At 44.6% G+C, this 19,122-nt stretch overlaps 1 protein-coding gene across 2 annotated transcripts; it reads right to left on the reverse strand.

Moving 5' to 3' along the window:
* Window positions 1–5,349: 5,349 nt before the first annotated feature.
* On the reverse strand, window positions 5,350–10,622 carry LOC106577762 (perforin-1). 2 transcript variants are annotated; one of them, XM_014156086.2, is made up of 7 exons: window positions 10,420–10,622; window positions 9,637–10,007; window positions 7,927–8,090; window positions 7,595–7,814; window positions 7,352–7,491; window positions 6,806–7,229; window positions 5,350–6,217 (listed from the first exon to the last, which is right to left on the reverse strand). In XM_014156086.2, exons 1-7 carry the CDS (start codon window positions 10,424–10,426, stop codon window positions 5,750–5,752), a joined length of 1,794 nt encoding a protein of 597 aa, XP_014011561.1. In that variant the 5' UTR covers window positions 10,427–10,622; the 3' UTR covers window positions 5,350–5,749. The 2 variants fall into 2 exon arrangements, with proteins under 2 accessions (XP_014011561.1, XP_045557364.1); XM_045701408.1 differs by having other exon boundaries at window positions 10,413–10,537.
* Between the last annotated feature and the right edge of the window lie 8,500 nt (window positions 10,623–19,122).

Below are 19,122 nucleotides of genomic sequence, written 5' to 3' on the forward strand. Positions count from 1 at the left end.
TAGTTGTGGTCAAGGCTTTGTTTATATAGATGGGGCCTGCAGTTTCCTTTGGTTATGAACCACCACCTGCTGTTGCTATGTGTGTTTTGGTGTGGGGGTGGAGGTGGGTGTTCACTTATAAGAAAGCCTTTGCAAACATACAGATAATGAATATCTGTGCATGGGTGAATGTTTCATGGCACCAGAAAAACAAGACTAGACCCAGCAATTTCCTAACTCTAATTGCACACACTTTCACCTGTCTGCTACTGCTCTCCATAAATAGTCAACCAGGCACCCAATCAAACCGGTCCCTGGCACTGCCACTTTACATACAGAGCCATTTGACTGCGTAGGCAGTCATTGTCCCTCTGAGCTCTGTGGATAGGGCTGGGCGATATGGTCAAATCAAACTGAAGAAGACATAATCACATTTTACTTGTCACATGAGCTGAATACAACATGTGTAGACCTTAGTGTGAAATGCTGAATGCAACATGTGTAGACCTTACTGTGAAATGCTTACAAGCCCTTAACCAACAATGCAGTTTGAAGAAAGATAAGAGTTAAGAAAATATTTACTAAATAAACTAAAGTAAAAAATACATAAATAAAATAACAATAACGAGGCTATATACAGGGGGACCGGTACCGAGTCAATGTTCGGGGGTACAGGTTAGTCTTGGTAATTGAGGTAATGTGTACATGTAGGTAGGGGTAAAGTGACTATGCATAGATAATAAACAGCCAGTAGCAGCAGTGTAAAAAAAAAGGGGGGGGGGGTCCAATGCAAATAGTCTGGGTAGCCATTTGATGAACTGTTCAGCAGTCTTATGGCTTTGGGGTAGAAGCTGATAAGGAGCCTTTTGGACCTGAATGATGAGTCATTCAAAGAATAGACCGTCTGCTACAGTGGTGAGAAGAGGGCTTTATGGTGGCGGTGAGCACAGTTGAAACCCTTCCTCTGGTATTCTGACATGGTGGTTCGAAGTCTTGATAAGCACAGCACCAAATGACACTTCCCTCACAATGAACAGGTTTCACTGTGAACAAAGTGCAGGTAAATGGTACACATTGTTACATAGTACTATTGATATTCCTGTTTGCAATTTCTATAATAACTCATTTTTATACGCATTCATCTGTTGCACTCTACTCCTCACTCTCTCTCTCTCTCTCTCCTCTCCAGCTATCCAGTGGTGCCTATACTGTGTAGCATCTATGTACTGTCTGTGTAATCACACATTGCTCTACCCCTCTCCATCTACTCCAGCTGTCTAGTGGCTCTAGGACAGGTAATGAAGGAGAGCCAGGCATGGCCAGCTGAACCCCGACCAGCACCAGGCCCGGGGACAAGGCCTCCACCTACAGCCTGACCAACGTGGTGCCCCAGGCCAAGGAGTTCCTCCAACACAACTGGCTCTCCACCACGCCGCAACAACTACTGCCATGGAACGGTCTATGTTATCACCGGCCTCACCACCGGTCTATGTTATCACCGGAGGTACATGACACTTATTTCCCCTCTAAAAGGAAGATAAGGGTTTGCTGGAAGGGCTCTCATTGATTTCCCATCAAGTCATGCCTGAGTACACATGACACCAACACAACCTTACATGGTCATGCAGCATAACCATATACAAGACCATCTACAGTGGCTTGCAAAAGTATTCACCCCCATTGGCATTTTTCTTCTTTTTTTTATTAAAATTGATGTTTGGTGGGTTTGTATCATTTGATTTACACAACGTGCCTACCACTTTGAAGATGCAAGATATTATTTTTTGTGAAACAAACAAGAAATAAGACAAAACTGAAATATTGAGCGTGCATAACTATTCACCCCCCCAAAGTGAATACTTTTTAAAGCCACATTTTGCAGCAATTACAACTGCAAGTCTCTTGGGGTATGTCTCAATAAGCTTGGCACATCTAGCCACTGGGATTTTTTGCCCATTCTTCAAGGCAAAACTGCTCCAGCTCCACAGATTCTCAATTGGATTGAGGTCTGGGCTTTGACTAGGCCATTTCAAGACATTTTAAACCACTCAAGTGTTGCTTTAGCAGTATGCTTAGGGTCATTGTCCTGCTGGAAGCTGAACCTCCGTCCCAGTCTCAAATCTCTGGAAGACTGAAACAGGTTTCCCTCAAGAATTTCCCTGTATTTAGCGCCATCCATCATTCCTTCAATTCTGACCAGTATCCGAGTCCCTGCCGATGAAAAACATCCCCACAGCATGATGCTACCACTGCCATGCTTCACTGTGGGGATGATGTTCTCGGGGTGATGGGAGGTGTTGGGTTTGCGCCAGACATAGCGTTTTCCTTGATGGCTAAAAAGCTACATTTTAGTCTCATCTGACCGGAGTACCTTCTTCCATATGTTTGGGGAGTCTCGCACATGCCTTTTGGCGAATACCAAATGTGTTTTCTTCTTATTTTCTTAATTTTTTTCTGGCCACACTTCCTTAAAGCCCAGGTCTGTGGAGTGTATGGCTTAAAGTGGTCCTATGGACAGATACTCCAATCTCTGCTGTGGAGCTTTGCAGCTCCTTCAGGGTTATCTTTGGTCTCTTTGTTGCCTCTCTGATTAATGCCTTCCTTGCCTGGTCCATGAGTTTTGCTGGGCGGCTCTCTCTTGGCAGGTTTGTTGTGGTGCCATATTCTTTCCATTTTCTAATAGTGTTCCGTGGGATGTTCAAAGTTTCGGATATTTTCTTATAACCCAACCCTGATCTGTACTTCTCCACAACTTTGTCCCTGACCTGTTTGGAGAGCTCCTTGGTCTTCATGGTGCCGCTTGCTTGGTGGTGCCCTTTGCTTTGTGGTGTTGCAGCCTCTGGGGCCTTTCAGAACAGGTGTATATATACTGAGATCATGGGGCAGATCATGTGAAAAATAAAACATTTGCAGTAAACAGTAGCCTACCAAGAAAGTCATTGCTCCAGACCAAGCTCCCGTGCAGCAGCTCTATTTCCTTTTCCAACAGCCAGATCAATCGCCTTCAACTTGAAAGCTGCATCATATGCATTTCTCCTTGTCTTTGCCATGATGAGGGTGACAAAATGACTACCGTAATCAGAATGATGGAAAGTTTGAGTGCGCTCGATTTAATCTAAACAGTAAACAAAAAAGTTGTTTGACCTTAACCCGTTTGGCAATTTCATTGGTCTAATGAAAGCTTCATGCCGCCAAAAAACTGAGCATGTCACAGAATGTGTTTTTATTTTTTCATTTTTTTATTGGAAAGTGGGAAAAATCCATATATTAGCCGCGTCATTGTTTAAGCCGCGAGGTTCAAAGCGTGGGAAAAAAGTAGCGGCTTATAGTCCGGAAATTACGGTATGTGGTGCTAACTTGACTCTTTAAATCGGGCAAATGCACCTAATTTCATGGGCTGATATTTGACTGATCATAAACTGCATGTCATAAAGTCTCCTTTTTACAGCAAACGTGTTTGAAGAAGAATCATATTCATTCATCTCCATATCAATATCCATAACAATCCCACTTTATGTATAACATTCATTATCTCATATTGCCTGTCTGTTTGTTTCCCACCCAGCTGTCCACAGTCTCTGACACTGGCGAGATGCAGGCGTTCCCGCGTGGCTACATGCACAGGTACTTTGAGGACGCCCAGGCCGTGCTGGAAAACTACACCAATGCCAAACTTTACAAACATGGCCACCTCAACCCTGACGACCACCAGGCTGACCCAGACGACAAGGAGTCGACCTAAACACTGACTAACGTGGTGCCTCAGGTCTGCCATTTTGTTTTACTTGAAGACAACGTCACATTTGTATCGAACAAAATAAGATTTCCCAAAAGTGGGATAATGTACTGAGATACTTTACTAATTAAAAAAATATGTTTTAAAGCAATAAAATACAACGTCCAGTCATAAAACATTTTATATCAAATAAGTAAATTAGCAACACCAGTGGTTAGCTTAGAATGACTTCCTAAACCCCAACAACCAATAAACATGCACACGTATGATGTGGCACTGTCTTTCAGGTCTGAGAATTCAGCGCCGGCTCCTGGAAGGAACAGGAGCACATCATCCGCAAGCGCCTCAACAACTACTGCCACTGCACCGCCTACGTTATCACCGGAATCACCACCTCGGGGAACATGATCTGGCGCCATAACATAACAAAAGGGACAATAAACTGGGGGGAAAGTTTGCGGGACTTCACCCGGAGGAGCAGATCCCGGGTGGACAGCCATACCCTCTGCCTGAGATGATACCGGGGAGCAGGGGTCCGGTGGCGGTTCGCTTGTCGTTGATACCTGGAGGTGGTCTTGAGAAGAGCCGACCGGCCTCTCTTCCAGGTACGACGACAGCGGCGGACAAACATCTGGGCCGAAGGTATGCCGACCTCTTCCTCTTGTTCAGGGAAGAGCGGCGGCTGATAACCCAGAGAACACTCAAAGGGCGAGAGCCCCGTGGCAGAGCAAGGAAGGGTGTTGCAGGCGTATTTGACCAACACTAGCTGCTGGCTCCAGGTGGTGGGGTTGGCGGAGACTGGCCGTTAGACTGGGGGTGGACCTCGGAGGACAGGCTGGCCGACGAACCAATGAGTGTGTAGATCGCCTTCCAGAACCGGGACGAGAACTGAGGACCCCGGTCGGAGACCATGTCCACTTGGAGTCCATGGATTCGGAAGATGAGCCGCACCATGAGCTGGGCCGTCTCTTTGGCAGAGGGTAGCTTGGGGAGAGGAATGAAGTGGTCGGCTTTGGGAAACCGGTTCGGATCTGCGCACAGATCTTGCATGCGGTGACGAACGCGGAGATGTCAGGAACCATGGTAGACTCCAAAAGCGTTGTCGCACAAAGGCCAGGGTCTGACGGGAGCCCGGGTGGCAGGCAAGCCTGGATGGAACAAACATCTGGTTTTCTGCCCCCCCCCCCACCCCCGGGGTTCAGCTGGGAACGCTGCACCTCACAAACCTGCTTCCCTATTCCCCAGCTGAGTGCCGTTGCCAAGCACGAGGTGGGAAGGATGGTCTCGGGATCCGGGGTTGTAGCCATGGGGCTATAGTGACATGACAGTGCATCCGCCTTGACATTCTTGGATCCCGGTCAGTGTGAGAGGGAGAAGTTGATCCGGGTGAAAAGCAGAGCCCATCTAGCTTGCCTGGAATTGAGATGCTTGGGGGTGTGGAGATATTCCAGGTTCGACAGGTGAATGTGAATGTCTTTAAACAAAGTAGGCTACACCATCTGTTGTAAATATTCATATTTAATGTATTTAATGATTATATACTTAGAGAAAAATTGCTTCCATTTAATACAACACAAAAGCAGCACATTGATTTTCAAGTGAGGGTCAATGAATTGATGTACTGGACTACCAGCTGAATATTTCAAATCAAGTAGCTTTTTATTGCAGTGGTAGCACAAACAACATGGCACAGTCATGAGAGAATGAAAACATAAAAGTCAAGTTTAATGCATTACATTTCATGTTGTAATTGTACATGGCCCCTGTCAAATAAACATATAAACATGTGTATAAACCATTACCTTCAGAAATACATAGGATATACAGTACTTTGGATGTTTTTGTTGATGATTTTCAATTTCTTTTACCAAAGTAAAATGATTTATGGTTCAGAACAATAGGTTAGAAATGGTATGGCTTAAAGTTAGATAGGCCAGCATAAGGTTTATAATGCATAGCATAGCGGTTTTGATCACAGCTCACTGAGAGCAAGGATACAAGGGTAACCATTATCCCTCACATGCGATGTGAGATTCATGTGGTTTTTTCGTGACCATTAGCCTTCTGCTTAACCATGAAAGCCAGGGGGTCTCCTAGGGGACGGCCCATCCGGATGTGAGCCAGCAGATCCTGGGTCATGTTGAGGGCGTTGCGGGAGGTGTAGAGGTCAGAGAGGTCAGAGTTCATCCCAGAGGGGACATACTCCCCACAGGTGGAACCCCCAAGTCCTGGGGCACAGTCAACCGTGTAGGAGTAGTACATGTTGCCATGATTCAAGGCACACAGTTGCTTGTCAGACCCCGGTACGATGGGCCGGGTACTGCAATTCCCCAGAAGGTCGTTCCACCACTTGTACCAGTTTTTGTCTTCATCGTACACTTCAAACTTCAGCTCGCTGGCCAGGGAGAGCTTGACGAATCCGAAGTCATAGAATGAGTTCCAGACAGGGTTGTTCTTGTTGTGGATCACCTTGGTCTGCCTGGCTTCGTTGTCCATGATGACCTTGACGGATCAAACCAAATCAAATTTTATTTAAGGCTACTGTATGTTATTAGAAAAAACAACAAAACGGGACCCCTACCACTTGTTTTGGTATACACACTACATGGTCAAAAGTATGTGGACACCTGCTCATTGAACATCTCATTCCAAAATCATGGACATTAATATGCTGCTATAACAGCCTCTGGTCTTCTGGGGAGGCTTTCCACTAGATGTTATTGCTGTTCCTGGCTCGCAGTTGGCGTTCCTATTCATCCCAAAGGTATTCGATTGGGTTGAGGTCAGGGCTCTGTGCAGCCCAGTCAAGTTCTTCCACACCGATCTCGACAAACCCTTTCTGTGTGGACCTTGCTCTACTGCCAATGTTTGTCTATGGAGATTGCATGGCTCTGTGTTCTATTTTATACACCTGTCAGCAAGGGGTGTGGATGAAATGACCAAATCCATTCATTTGAAAGGGTGTCCACATAATTTTGTGTAGCTGAGGGATGGGGCTACGGAAATGTAAAATCCTAGACTTTAACATTAAAGTCCACTGAAGAACAAATTTCATAGTAATTTAAAATAGTAAAATAAAATAGATAATACCTTGACTAAGCCGTCGGTCTCAGAGGTGGTGTCCCCCCAGAGGTCCCTGGCGTACTTCACGGTGACGGTAAGGTGGGCCAGGCCCTTCTCCTGCGGGCAGCACTGGCTGGTCATCTCCTTGCTGGCCTTGCACACACACTGGCAGGAGTCGTGGGCACTGGAGCTGGAGCCTCCCTTGCACTTCCCAGAGCAGCGCTTGACCAGAGCGTGTCCCAGGATGTAGTCCTCCACAGCCTTCTTCAGCCCAGCCCTCTTACTACCCTGCTTCACCAATAGGTGGAGGGGGTGGAGGGAGTAGTTGATGACGTCAGGGATAGTCTTCAGGCTGCTCGCCCAATCAGCGAAGGCCTTGGAGTTTCCACCCGTTTGGGAGAAGAGCAGGTCGGGCGTCCCGTCCGTCTCTCCCCCCACCACCTCGGTAAACCTGTTTGTTTATCATTAGTCATGTTTTGTCTTGAACGAGGACCACAATGGAAATATGTGTTTTATAAGTCTTGTATAATGCCCATTAACCCCCAAACTCTTTCAAATCAAAATCAATCGAACCTCTCTTGGAAGGTGCTGCTGAAGCGGTCCTTGGTGTCACGTTTCTTAAGGTCCTTCTTGCAGAACTTGGTCTCTGTCTTGAATTCGGCTGATCCGGTACTGGTGGCGACGGAGGCCTCAGCCTCAAGACAGTCCTTGACCTGGATTATTATTGTTTTTAACGTAATGTACATTTTCTTTAAATAAATAAAAATACATAGATAAATACATTTACTAATATATTTTGATTAAAAAGTACTTGACCTCGTTCTCGTTGTAGCCACTCAGGGCCGCCTGGCACACTCGCAGGGAGGTCACACTCTTCACCCGCCCCCCCAGGAGAACCTTCTTGATGAAGTGGGTGCCAAAGTTGTCAAGAAAACGTCTGTAGTCAACCTTGGTCTTGTCAGTGTAGAGGGGGGGCAGGAGGCCCAGGGAGCGAGAGAACTCAGGGTGCAGGGGAGGGTCATCTAGCAGGCGGTAACTGAGAGAGAAACACACAAGATGGAGAGTTTATAGCCTGTAGAGAGCAGTGTTGGTTCTATAAAGTTAAACTTCTATAATACAAGTGATGTTATATTTATAAGGTATATCACCTGTAATAAGAGCAGTGTATATCCTGTTTGATGAAGCTGTACTTGTCCTTCTTCGACTGGCTCATCACCGTTTTGGCAGCTCTGGAGTGGGTGCCCCCCACCATGACCGACCCCTTAGCCTGGGGGGTCATAATGTCCAGACCAATCTTCCAACTGACATCTACCTACACATTGGTGGTGGATAAGGTGAGTTTACCCACATAAAGCACTTTGAGCATTGGGAAAATATCTATATTTAAATATATATTGAATCAATTATTCTTATTTATATTATACTTATGATTATTATTATAATGCTCTCTCTCTCGCTCTCTCTCTATATATATTATATACTAAACAAAAATATGAATGGAACATGTAACACTTTCAAAAAAATTTACTGAGTTATGTGAGGAAATCTGTCAATTTAAATCAATTCATTAGGCCCTAATCTATTGATTTCACATGACTGGGAATACAGATATGCATCTCTTGGTCACAGAAACCTTTAAGAAAAAATGGGCTTCACAATGGGCTTCATTGTGCATTTTTCAGTACATATGTGGCAATAATTTATTTCAGAAGGAGCCAGCAAAACTAGTGCACTCCATGTGTGCTCTGGGTCATTAGACGCCATTAGACATGCACCTATCTGGGGAGTGGACATGTGTTAGGGCCAACTATGTACTGTTGTTAGGGCCAACTATGTACTGTTGCTATGGTTAAACCTCTTGGGTCTTTTCCAGAACAGGGGTGTCGCTTTCAGAAGAGTTAGCAGGATGACATGCATGGTTATTCCTGTAGAGTGCCAAGGTCTGTTACTATGCTCCTACATGCATGAACCTGACTTAAGGCGAATGCAGGTCTATTTTTGTCTATTTCTGTTGCTCTACGGGTTCCATGCCCTAATTTGAAACCAATAAGATAACGGTGGCTAAATGCCAGAGGGAATGAGCCATTAAGAGGAGTTACTGTGAGTGTGACGTGAGGAGGACAAATATATAAACGTGTGTGCCAAGACTGGAAGGCAGTTGTATTCATGAACCAGCTCGGCTTTTGTTAAGTGGTAATGAAAGTCTATTTGAACTCACATGCTCCGGTATTTGTGAAATATGATTGACCTAATTTTTCCACGACAGCTTCAGGATCTCGGCACGGTATTTCTGTGTTTTCAAATTTCCATCGATAAAATGCAATTGTGTTCGTTGTCTGTAGCTTATGCCTGCCCAAACCATAACCCCACCATGGGGCACTCTGTTCACAAAGTTGACATTAGCAAACCGCTCACCCACATGATGTCATACATTTGTTCTGTGGTTGGAAGGCTGGTTGGACGTACAGACAAATTCTCTAAAATGACAGAGGCCGCGTATGGTAGAGAAATTAACATTAAATTCTCTGGCAACAGCTCTGGTGGACATTCCTGCAGTCAGCATACCAATTGCACGCTCTCTCAAACCTTGAGACATCTGCGGCATTGTGTTGTGTGACAAAACTGCACATTTTAGAGTGGCCTTTTACTGTCCGCAGCACAATCAGCTCATTGAAATGACACGCCTGTCAAGTGGATGGATTATCTTGGCAAATGAGAAAGGCTCACTAACAGGGATGTAAACAACTTTGTTTGCAAAATATTGAGAAATACGCTTTTTATGCGTATGGAACATTTCTGGTATCTTTTATTTCAGCTCATGAAACCAACACCTGACATGTTGAGTTTAGTAGTATTACCTCTGTCTGGCTGCTGCTCACAAACGCCTCGCTGGAGTCGTACACCATGCTGGCTAACTTCATGTTGCACTTCTGCGAGGGACGCCAGTCCACCACAGCCGCAGGCAGCCTCTGAGCCTGTCTATCCATGAAAGGGTTAACACAGAGGGTACAGGTCCCGTTACCGGTCTTCCTCCAGGTGTCCACGTCGATGACATAGGCCTGCTTACGTTCCATGGTGACAACGTCGAAACCCTCGCCCGCCAGGTTGGTACCGGGAGCTGACAGCGCAGCCTTGCACTCCGCTGGCCGGCCCGTGGTGCACGAGGACAGGACAGGGGACAGCCACGCTCCCCACAGCCACAGCAGGGCAACCAGAGAAGTCTGTGTGCCTGGAGAGGAGAAGGTAGATATTACATTACATTTAATTCAAGGTCAATTCAAATGGTAAACTTAACGGGATATTACATTCCAATATCAACGTTTGTCAGATGTTTTCAGAACTCAAAATGTGTCTAATGTTAAGATATTGTGGCGTAATTTGATTTGTATAGCAGAAAAACACTGTTAATTCCAGGGTACATATGCCCGCGTGGGAGACAAGGGTTCGATCCCTGAGTCAACTGCACAACTCTCATCTTTCTCCTTACTCACTTCACCTCTTTAACTATCTCCATTAAACTATACAATGTGTAGGGTGAGCAGACTCCTGTTCCCCTACAAAAAGAAAGGGGAGGAAAAAAGAAGTGTTGCTCTCTTTTGGAGACATACTTAGAGAGTAAGTATAGCTATATTACCTCTTACCTGACATAATATCAATCACAATCTCTTGGTGATGATGATGGGTTTGATGAAGATGATCATGGAACAATGGAGCATTCTGTGTCTGTCTGTCTGATGTCTGACTGACTGACTAACTGACTACAGGGAAACAAACAGCAAGATGTTAACTGTGGGTTCCATCCTGGAGGCTGCGTTTTTAGTTGTGGTCAAGGCTTTGTTTATATAGATGGGGCCTGCAGTTTCCTTTGGTTATGAACCACCACCTGCTGTTGCTATGTGTGTTTTGGTGTGGGGGTGGGTGTTCACTTATAAGAAAGTTAATATCTGTGCATTAATGAATGTCTCATGGCACCAGACAAACAAGACTTGATCCAGAAGTTTCCTAACTCTAATTGCACACACTTATACCTGTCTGCTACTGCTCTCCATAAATAGTCAACCAGGCACCCAATCAAACCGGTCCCTGGCACTGCCACTTTACATACAGAGCCATTTGACTGCTTAGGCAGTCGTTCTCCCTCTGAGATCTGTGGATAGGGCTGGGCGATATGGTCAAAATCTCATATCACAATATTTTGAACTCTGTGGTCAAATCAACCTGAAGAAGAGATAATCAAATCACATTTTATTTGTCACATGCGTCGAATACAGCAGGTGTAGACCTTACCGTGAAATGCTTACAAGCCCTTAACCAACTAGTTTTAAGAAAGACAAGAGTTAAGAAAATATTTACTAAATAAACTAAAGTAAAAAAAATACATAAATAAAATAACAATAACGAGGGTATATACAGGGGGACCGGTACCGAGTCAATGTTCGGGGGTACAGGTTAGTCGAGGTAATTGAGGTAATATGTACATGTAGGTAGGGGTAAAGTGACTATGCATAGATAATAAACAGCCAGTAGCAGCACCATGAAAAGAGGGGGGTCAATGCAAATAGTCTGGGTAGCCATTTGATGAACTGTTCAGCAGTCTTATGGCTTTGGGGTAGAAGCTGATAAGGAGCCTTTTGGACCTGAATGATGAGTCATTCAAAGAATAGACCGTCTGCTACAGTGGTGAGAAGAGGGCTTTATGGTGGCGGTGAGCACAGTTGAAACCCTTCCTCTGGTATTCTGACATGGTGGTTCGAAGTCTTGATACAGCACCAAATGACACTTCCCTCACAATGAACAGGTTTCACTGTGAACAAAGTGCAGGAAAAAGGTACACATTGTTACATAGTACTATTGATATTCCTGTTTGCAATTTCTATAATAACTCATTTTTATACGCATTCATCTGTTGCACTCTACTCCTCACTCTCTCTCTCTCTCTCCTCTCCAGCTATCCAGTGGTGCCTATACTGTGTAGCATCTATGTACTGTCTGTGTAATCACACATTGCTCTACCCCTCTCCATCTACTCCAGCTGTCCAGTGGCTCTAGGACAGGTAATGAAGGAGAGCCAGGCATGGCCAGCTGAACCCCGACCAGCACCAGGCCCGGGGACAAGGCCTCCACCTACAGCCTGACCAACGTGGTGCCCCAGGCCAAGGAGTTCCTCCAACACAACTGGCTCTCCACCACGCCGCAACAACTACTGCCATGGAACGGTCTATGTTATCACCGGCCTCACCACCGCCAGTAACACCATTCGGAGAGGTATCGTTAACCGGGTGGGGGTACAATTTTCATTCACCAATAATTTGTTGCTATGCCCAATAAACACGTACAGAAACATAAACTGTAATGGCCTTGACAAGGAAATGGATCAACTGATATACAAATTCAAAGTGAATCACTCATGTCATTGAGGTACATGACACTTATTTCCCCTCTAAAGGAAGATAAGGGTTTGCTGGAAGGGCTCTCATTGATTTCCCATCAAGTCATGCCTGAGTACACATGACACCAACACAACCTTACATGGTCATGCAGCAAAACCATATACAAGGCCGTCTATGAGTCTAGCCACCACAGCCTTCCAGGAAGAGACTGAAACCTATCACATATGATATGACATATGAACCACCAACACATCTAAAAAAAAAACGTTTTACACATTAAGTGACAGGAACTGGTCCCTCAGAGCGAGCTGAGTTTGGTTTTCCATGCACTATGGTCCAACCTCTAGTGCTCAGGGGAAAAAGCTTTTGGCAAGTGACAGGAACCGCTCGTTCTAAAGTGACCAAATAGTCACCTGTCAATCAGAGTCTGTTTTCAGTCTTTAGAGGTTTCAGTCCAGCTGAGTTAATTCACTTCCTCCAACCACAAATGGAACCAATGGAAAAACCCATCAGGGTTTGGGAATAGTCTACCCTGGTCCCAGATCTTGTGCTGTATTGCCAACTTCTATAGTTGTTGTCATGACAAAAACCATAGCCATTGCCTGTACAGCACAAATACATCTGGGACCAGGCTAGCAGTGACCTCTTTATTCCTCTATATAGCCAATGATGGGCGAGTCAGCTGGGCTAAAAGGTGCATGGCTTTGCATACTGGGCCCAGATTAGGGAGAGCTAACGCTGAGACACAGGTGTACCTCTCCTTCAGAGCTGCCGACACAAAGAGCTCTGGGACACATATAGGTACTAAGAGGGACGGACGGACGGACGGTAACAGAGAGAGAGAGACATGCAGACAGATAGTAACAGAGAGAGACATGCACAGGAACGCAAAGGACATATCACCTCATTGAAGCTCCTCAGACTCACACACAGACTTCTCCTTTCCTTCCATTGGGACAGCTTTACTCCATTTCTACATCGTGACCTTGTAGCTGAAGTCATCATGGCCCTACTCTGGGCACAGGCCTTACTACTGGTCACCATGGCAATGACGGATGGTGTTCAGGGGACGGTGGAGAAGAAGTTTCTGTACATGGAGACGCCCTCCATGGGCCTAGAGGACCACTCACTCCAGAAGATCTGCCAACACTACAACAACAAGCCACACTATGTCACACTGTACGACACGGCCGACCACGTCCCCATTTACTCAGCCTACACCTTCAAGCGCTCTGACGGAGAGAAGAGGGTGGACGTGCCCTGGATGTACGAGCCACAGGTTACCTGGTGACATTTCAAGTCAATGGTTACATCCCAAATGGCACCCTATTGCCTATTTAGTGCACTACTTTTGACCAGGGCCCATCAGTCTGTGTTTTTCCATACTGATTGGCTTTCACTGCTAGACTGTTTATTTATTTGTATTTCTTTCTTAATGAATGTTTTTTTTCTATAGCTTTTGAATTTGAATGTATGTGGTGCTAACTCAATAAAAGTACATTTAATTTCATGGGCAAATGCACCTAATTTCATGGGCTTATATTTGACTGATCATAAATTCTCCTTTTCACAGCAAACATGTGTTTGAAGAAGTAGCACATTCATTCATCTCCATATCAATATCCATAACAATCACACTTTATATCCAACATTCATTATCTCATATTGCCTGTCTGTTTGTTTCCCACCCAGCTGTCCACAGTCTCTGACACTGGCGAGATGCAGGCGTTCCCGCGTGGCTACAGGCACAGGAACTTTGAGGACGCCCAGGCCGTGCTGGAAAACTACACCAACGCCAAACTTTACAAACATGGCCACCTCAACCCTGACGATCACCGGGCTGACCCAGACGACAAGGCCTCCACCTAAACACTGACCAATGTGGTGCCTCAGGTCCGCCATTTTGTTTTCAAATGATTTACTTAACATTTTACTTGAAGACAATGTCACATTTGTATTGAACAAAATATAATTTCTCAACAGTGGGATAATGTACTGAAATACTTTACAAATTTAAAAAATGTTTTTAACAAAAAAATACAACATCCAGTCATAAAACATTTTATATCAAATAAGTAAATTAGCAACACCAGTGGTTAGCTTAGAATGACTTCCTAAACCCCAACAACCAATAAACATCCACACGTATGATGTGGCACTGTCTTTCAGGTCTGAGAATTCAGCGCCGGCTCCTGGAAGGAACAGGAGCACATCATCCGCAAGCGCCTCAACAACTACTGCCACTGCACCGCCTACGTTATCACCGGAATCACCACCTCGGGGAACATGATCCGGTGCCATAACATCAACCATACAGCCATCTAGGCCAGATTGTTCTTCAAGACATTTACATTTTAGTAGACACTGTTATCCAGAGTAATTAGGGTTAAGTGCTTTGCTCAATTGCACATCGACAGATTTTTCATCTTGTCAGCTCAGGGATTCAAACCAGCAACCTTTCAGTTACTGGCCCGATGCTCTTAACCGCCAGACTATCTGCCATCCATTAACTATTGCTTGCTCACTTTAGTTGTTACATTCAACAGCTCAGGGTACCTGGGCACCAGGAACAGGCAAGTGCTAACGTCAACACTGCAGTGGTCCCTAACAGTAAGCCAGGCCTGGAGTGCCACCAGTATCCCCCTCTCTGGCCAGGCAGAGCCCGGCCGTTGTGTCTGAAGGGCTGGGTGGGTCTGCCTTCGGGTATGAAGCCACAGTGAGGAGGACGTGGAGGGCCATAATATCCTTTACCGGACCGTTTAAATGTTAATATATGATACATTTTAATAGATGATCTCCCTCACTAGCTTGAAGCACCAGCTGTCAGAGCAGCTCACAGATCACTGCACCTGTACATAGCCCATCTGTAAACAGCCCATCTATCTACCTACCTCATCCCCATACTGTATTTATTTATTTATCTTGCTCCTTTGCACCCCAGTATCTCTACTTGCACATTCATCTTCTGCACATCTACCATTCCAGTGTTTAATTGCTATATTGTAATTACTTCGCCACCATGGCCTATTTATTACCTTAACTTACCTCATTTGCACTCCCTGTATATAGACTTTTTGTTTTCTTTTGTTATTTTTATTTTTATTTCACCTTTATTTAACCAGGTAGGCTAGTTGAGAACAAGTTCTCATTTGCAACTGCGATCTGGCCAAGATAAAGCGTAGCAATTCGACACATACAACAACACAGTGTTACACATGGAATAAACAAAACATACAGTCAATAATACAGTAGAACAAAAGAAAACAAAAAGTCTATATCAGCCGAATACGGCTCTGACGTATTCTAAGTCAGAGCCGTCCAGAGTAGTGATGCTGGACGGGCGAGCGGGTGCGGGCAGTGATCGATTGAATAGTATGCATTTAATTTTACCTGCGTTTAAGAGCAGTTGGAGGCCACTGAAGGAGAGTTGTATGTCATTGAAGCTCGTCTGGAGGTTAGTTAACACAGTGTCCAAAGAGGGGCCAGAAGTATACAGAATGGTGTCGTCTGCATAGAGGTGGATCAGAGAATCACCAGCAGCAAGAGCAACATCATTGATGTATTCAGAGAAAAGAGTCAGCCCCCTACTGTATTATTGACTGTATGTTTTGTTTATTCCATGTGTAACTCTGTGTTGTTGTATGTGTCGAATTGCTATGCTTTATCTTGGCCAGGTTGCAGTTGCAAATGAGAACTTGTTCTCAACTAGCCTACCTGGTTAAATAAAGGTGAAATAAATAAAATAAATAAAAATAGATGATCAACCTGGAACTGAGTGAGAGTAGTGTTTGGTCTGATGCTATTTGAAAGCCAAGAAAAAAATGAAACATTTTAGAACTGTAAAAGTAATTACAATGATATATTTTACTTTATGGGGACTGAATGCTGAGTTAAGGCTGCCAGGCTTGCTAGGACAGACCAGATACAACTTCAATTAGCACTGAGGTGTGAAGTGAAAGGTGTCAAGGCCTTTGAGTCTTTGAAGCCCCCTTTGAAGCCCCCTCCTGCTGTTCAAAGACCATCCACTGGCATTTTCTACAATAAATCTGCCTCCAGAAATAAAAGCTTCTCCCAAGTGGGTGTGACACACACCTACTCCCGTTTCCTGCTGCACTGCTGCTTGGATTCCACCTGGCGATCTGTTCACCGTCTGCCCTGGCCTGTCTGGTACAGGTACCCCCACCACACTCACCCCTCTCTCCCGAGCTTTTGCTCGCCTCCAGCACACACAAACTGTTGGGGCGAGTGACTCTGAGCTTACAATGGCTAGCCCCAAGTCGTTATATATTTTACTTTTTTCTTGCGCATTTTGCTGTTTTGCTATTTGTCTCATGACTCCTGCATGCTTTGTTGATTATTAACTTTCTTTGGTGTTTGTTTAGGGACAGTGTTTGTTCCCACACTCGGGACTCTGACTCTCTATTGGTTACACAGACTTTTGGCCATCCTATTCTAACCACCTCTTGCTGGCTTTGTATTCATGTTACCTGATGAAAATGCTGTACAATATGATCTTGTTGCCATCTGATGTACGTTCAGATGTCATCAATCAACACTGCAGAGCTATCCCTGTCCTCTGGCGTGCCTTGATTGTATTACTGTTGATGATATCTGGAAATGTGCATGTACACCCTGGCCCATCTACAGTTGCTAGCCCCAATTCTGACTTGTGCTCTGATATCTGCTTCACTGATTTCTACTCTCGTAAAAGCCTGGGTTTTCTGCACGTTAACACTAGAAGCTTATTACCTAAAATGGATATTTTGAAAGTGTGGGTTCACAGCTCCAATCCAGATGTGTTGGTCATTACTGAGACATGGTTAAGGAAGAGTGTTTTGAATACTGATGTTAACCTTTCTGGTTATAACCTTTTTCAGCAAGACAGATCTTCCAAAGATGGGGGAGTGGCAATCACCTTCAGTGATCGGTTGTCTCACCAAGTCTGTCCACAAACAATTTGATTTGCTGGTTTCAAGCATTAAACTTTCAAATTGCTCTTTGTTGACTGTTGCTGGGTGCTATCGTCCTCCATCAGCACCGGCCTGTACCCTACCTGCCTTAAGCTCTCTCCTGGCCCCTTACACCAAGTCTGAATTTGTCCTGCTAGGTGACCTAAACTGGGACATGCTTAAACCACCTGACCATGTCCTAAAGCAATGGGACTCCCTAAATCTTTCTAAGATTGTTACCAATCCCACAAGGTACGACTCCAAACACCCAGAAAAGGCTACTTTCCTTGATGTTATCCTCACAAATAATCCTGATAGGTATCAGTCTGGTGTTTTCTGTAATGACCTTAGTGATCACTGTTTTACAGCCTGTGTTTGTAATGGCTGCTCAGAGAAACAACCTGTCCTGATTTGTTATAGACGCTTGCTAAAAAACTTTAAAACTTGTTAGGGATGGGGTCTAGTTTCCTGAATTTCCGCCTGACTGACGTGCCCAAAGTAAACTGCCTGTTACTCAGGCCCAGAAGCCAGGAAATGCGTATAATTGGTAGCATTGGATAGAAAACACTTTGAAGTTTCTAAAACGGTTAAAATAATACTAGAACAGAATTGATATGGCAGGCAAAATCCGAAGAAAAAACAACAATACATTTTTTTTAGGTCCCAGGCTCTTACAATGTAAAGCTACGCATCCTATGTACTTCCGTCTCCCAGATTGCAATTCCTATGGCTTCCACTAGATGTTTTTTGAAAAACAAGCAAGAAATTGGAGTTTTGGTGAAGAGAGCACCGGAACAATATCAGCCTTTTGGCGCATGAGGGAGAGGGTGCGCGCCAAGTAATTTTGCTTCCTATTGAACATACTACTTTCTGTATGAAATATTATAGTGTATTTACATTTGAGAGTATGTGAGGATTAAATAGAAACATTGTTTGACTTGTTTGGACAAAGTTTAGCGGTAGCTTTTTGGACTCCTTTGTCTGCAAGTTGAACGAGTGGATTACTGAAATGAATGGCGCCTCTAAACAGACTTTTTGGGATTTAAAGAAGGATTTTATCTAAAAAAAAAATACCATTCATATTGTAGCTGGGACCCTTGGGATTGCAAACAGAGGAAGGTTGCTGCCGCCCCGAGGTTGCTGCCGCCACGAGGTTGCTGCCGCCTCGAGGTTGCTGCCGCTATCATCGCCAAGCCTATCTCTGACCTTTTTAACCTGTCTTTCCTTTCCGGGGAGGTTCCCATTGCTTGGAAGACAGCCATGGTTCGTCCTTTATTTAAAGGGGGAGATCAAGCTCATCTTAACTGTTATAGGTCTATTTCTATTTTGCCCTGTTTATCAAAAGTGTTGGAAAAACTTGTCAATAATCAACTGACTGGCTTTCTTGATGTCTATAGTATTCTACCTGGTATGCAATCTGGTTTCTGATCAGGTTATGGATGTGTCACTGCAACCTTAAAGGTCCAAAATGACGTCACTATTGCCCTTGATTCTAAGCAATGTTGTGCTGCTATTTTTATTGGCTTGGCTAAAGCTTTTGATACGGTAGACCATTCCATTCTTGTGAGCTGGCTAAGGAGTATGGGTGTCTGAGGGGTCTTTGGCCTGGTTTGCTAACTACCTCTATCAAAGAGTGCAGTGTATAAAGTCAGAAAATCTGGGGTTTCAGTAACTGCCTGACACCAAGGGTGTACCCCAAGGCTCAATCCTAGGCCCCACGCTCTTCTCAATTTACATCAACAACATAGCTCATGCAGTAGAAGGCTCTCTCATTCATTTATTTGCAGATGATAGAGTCTTATACTCAGCTGGCCCCTCCCCGGATTTTGTGTTAAATGCTCTACAACAAAGCTTTCTAAGTGTCCAGCTTTCTCTACACTTAACCTTGTTCTAAACACCTCCAAAATAAAGGTCATGTGGTTTGGTAAAAAGAATGCCCCTCTCCCCACAGGTGTGATTACTACCTCTGAGGGTTTAGAGCTTGAGGTAGTCATCTCATACAAGT

This window comes from Salmo salar, chromosome ssa18 (genome assembly GCF_905237065.1).
Source record: "Salmo salar chromosome ssa18, Ssal_v3.1, whole genome shotgun sequence".
NCBI classification, from domain to species: domain Eukaryota; kingdom Metazoa; phylum Chordata; class Actinopteri; order Salmoniformes; family Salmonidae; genus Salmo; species Salmo salar.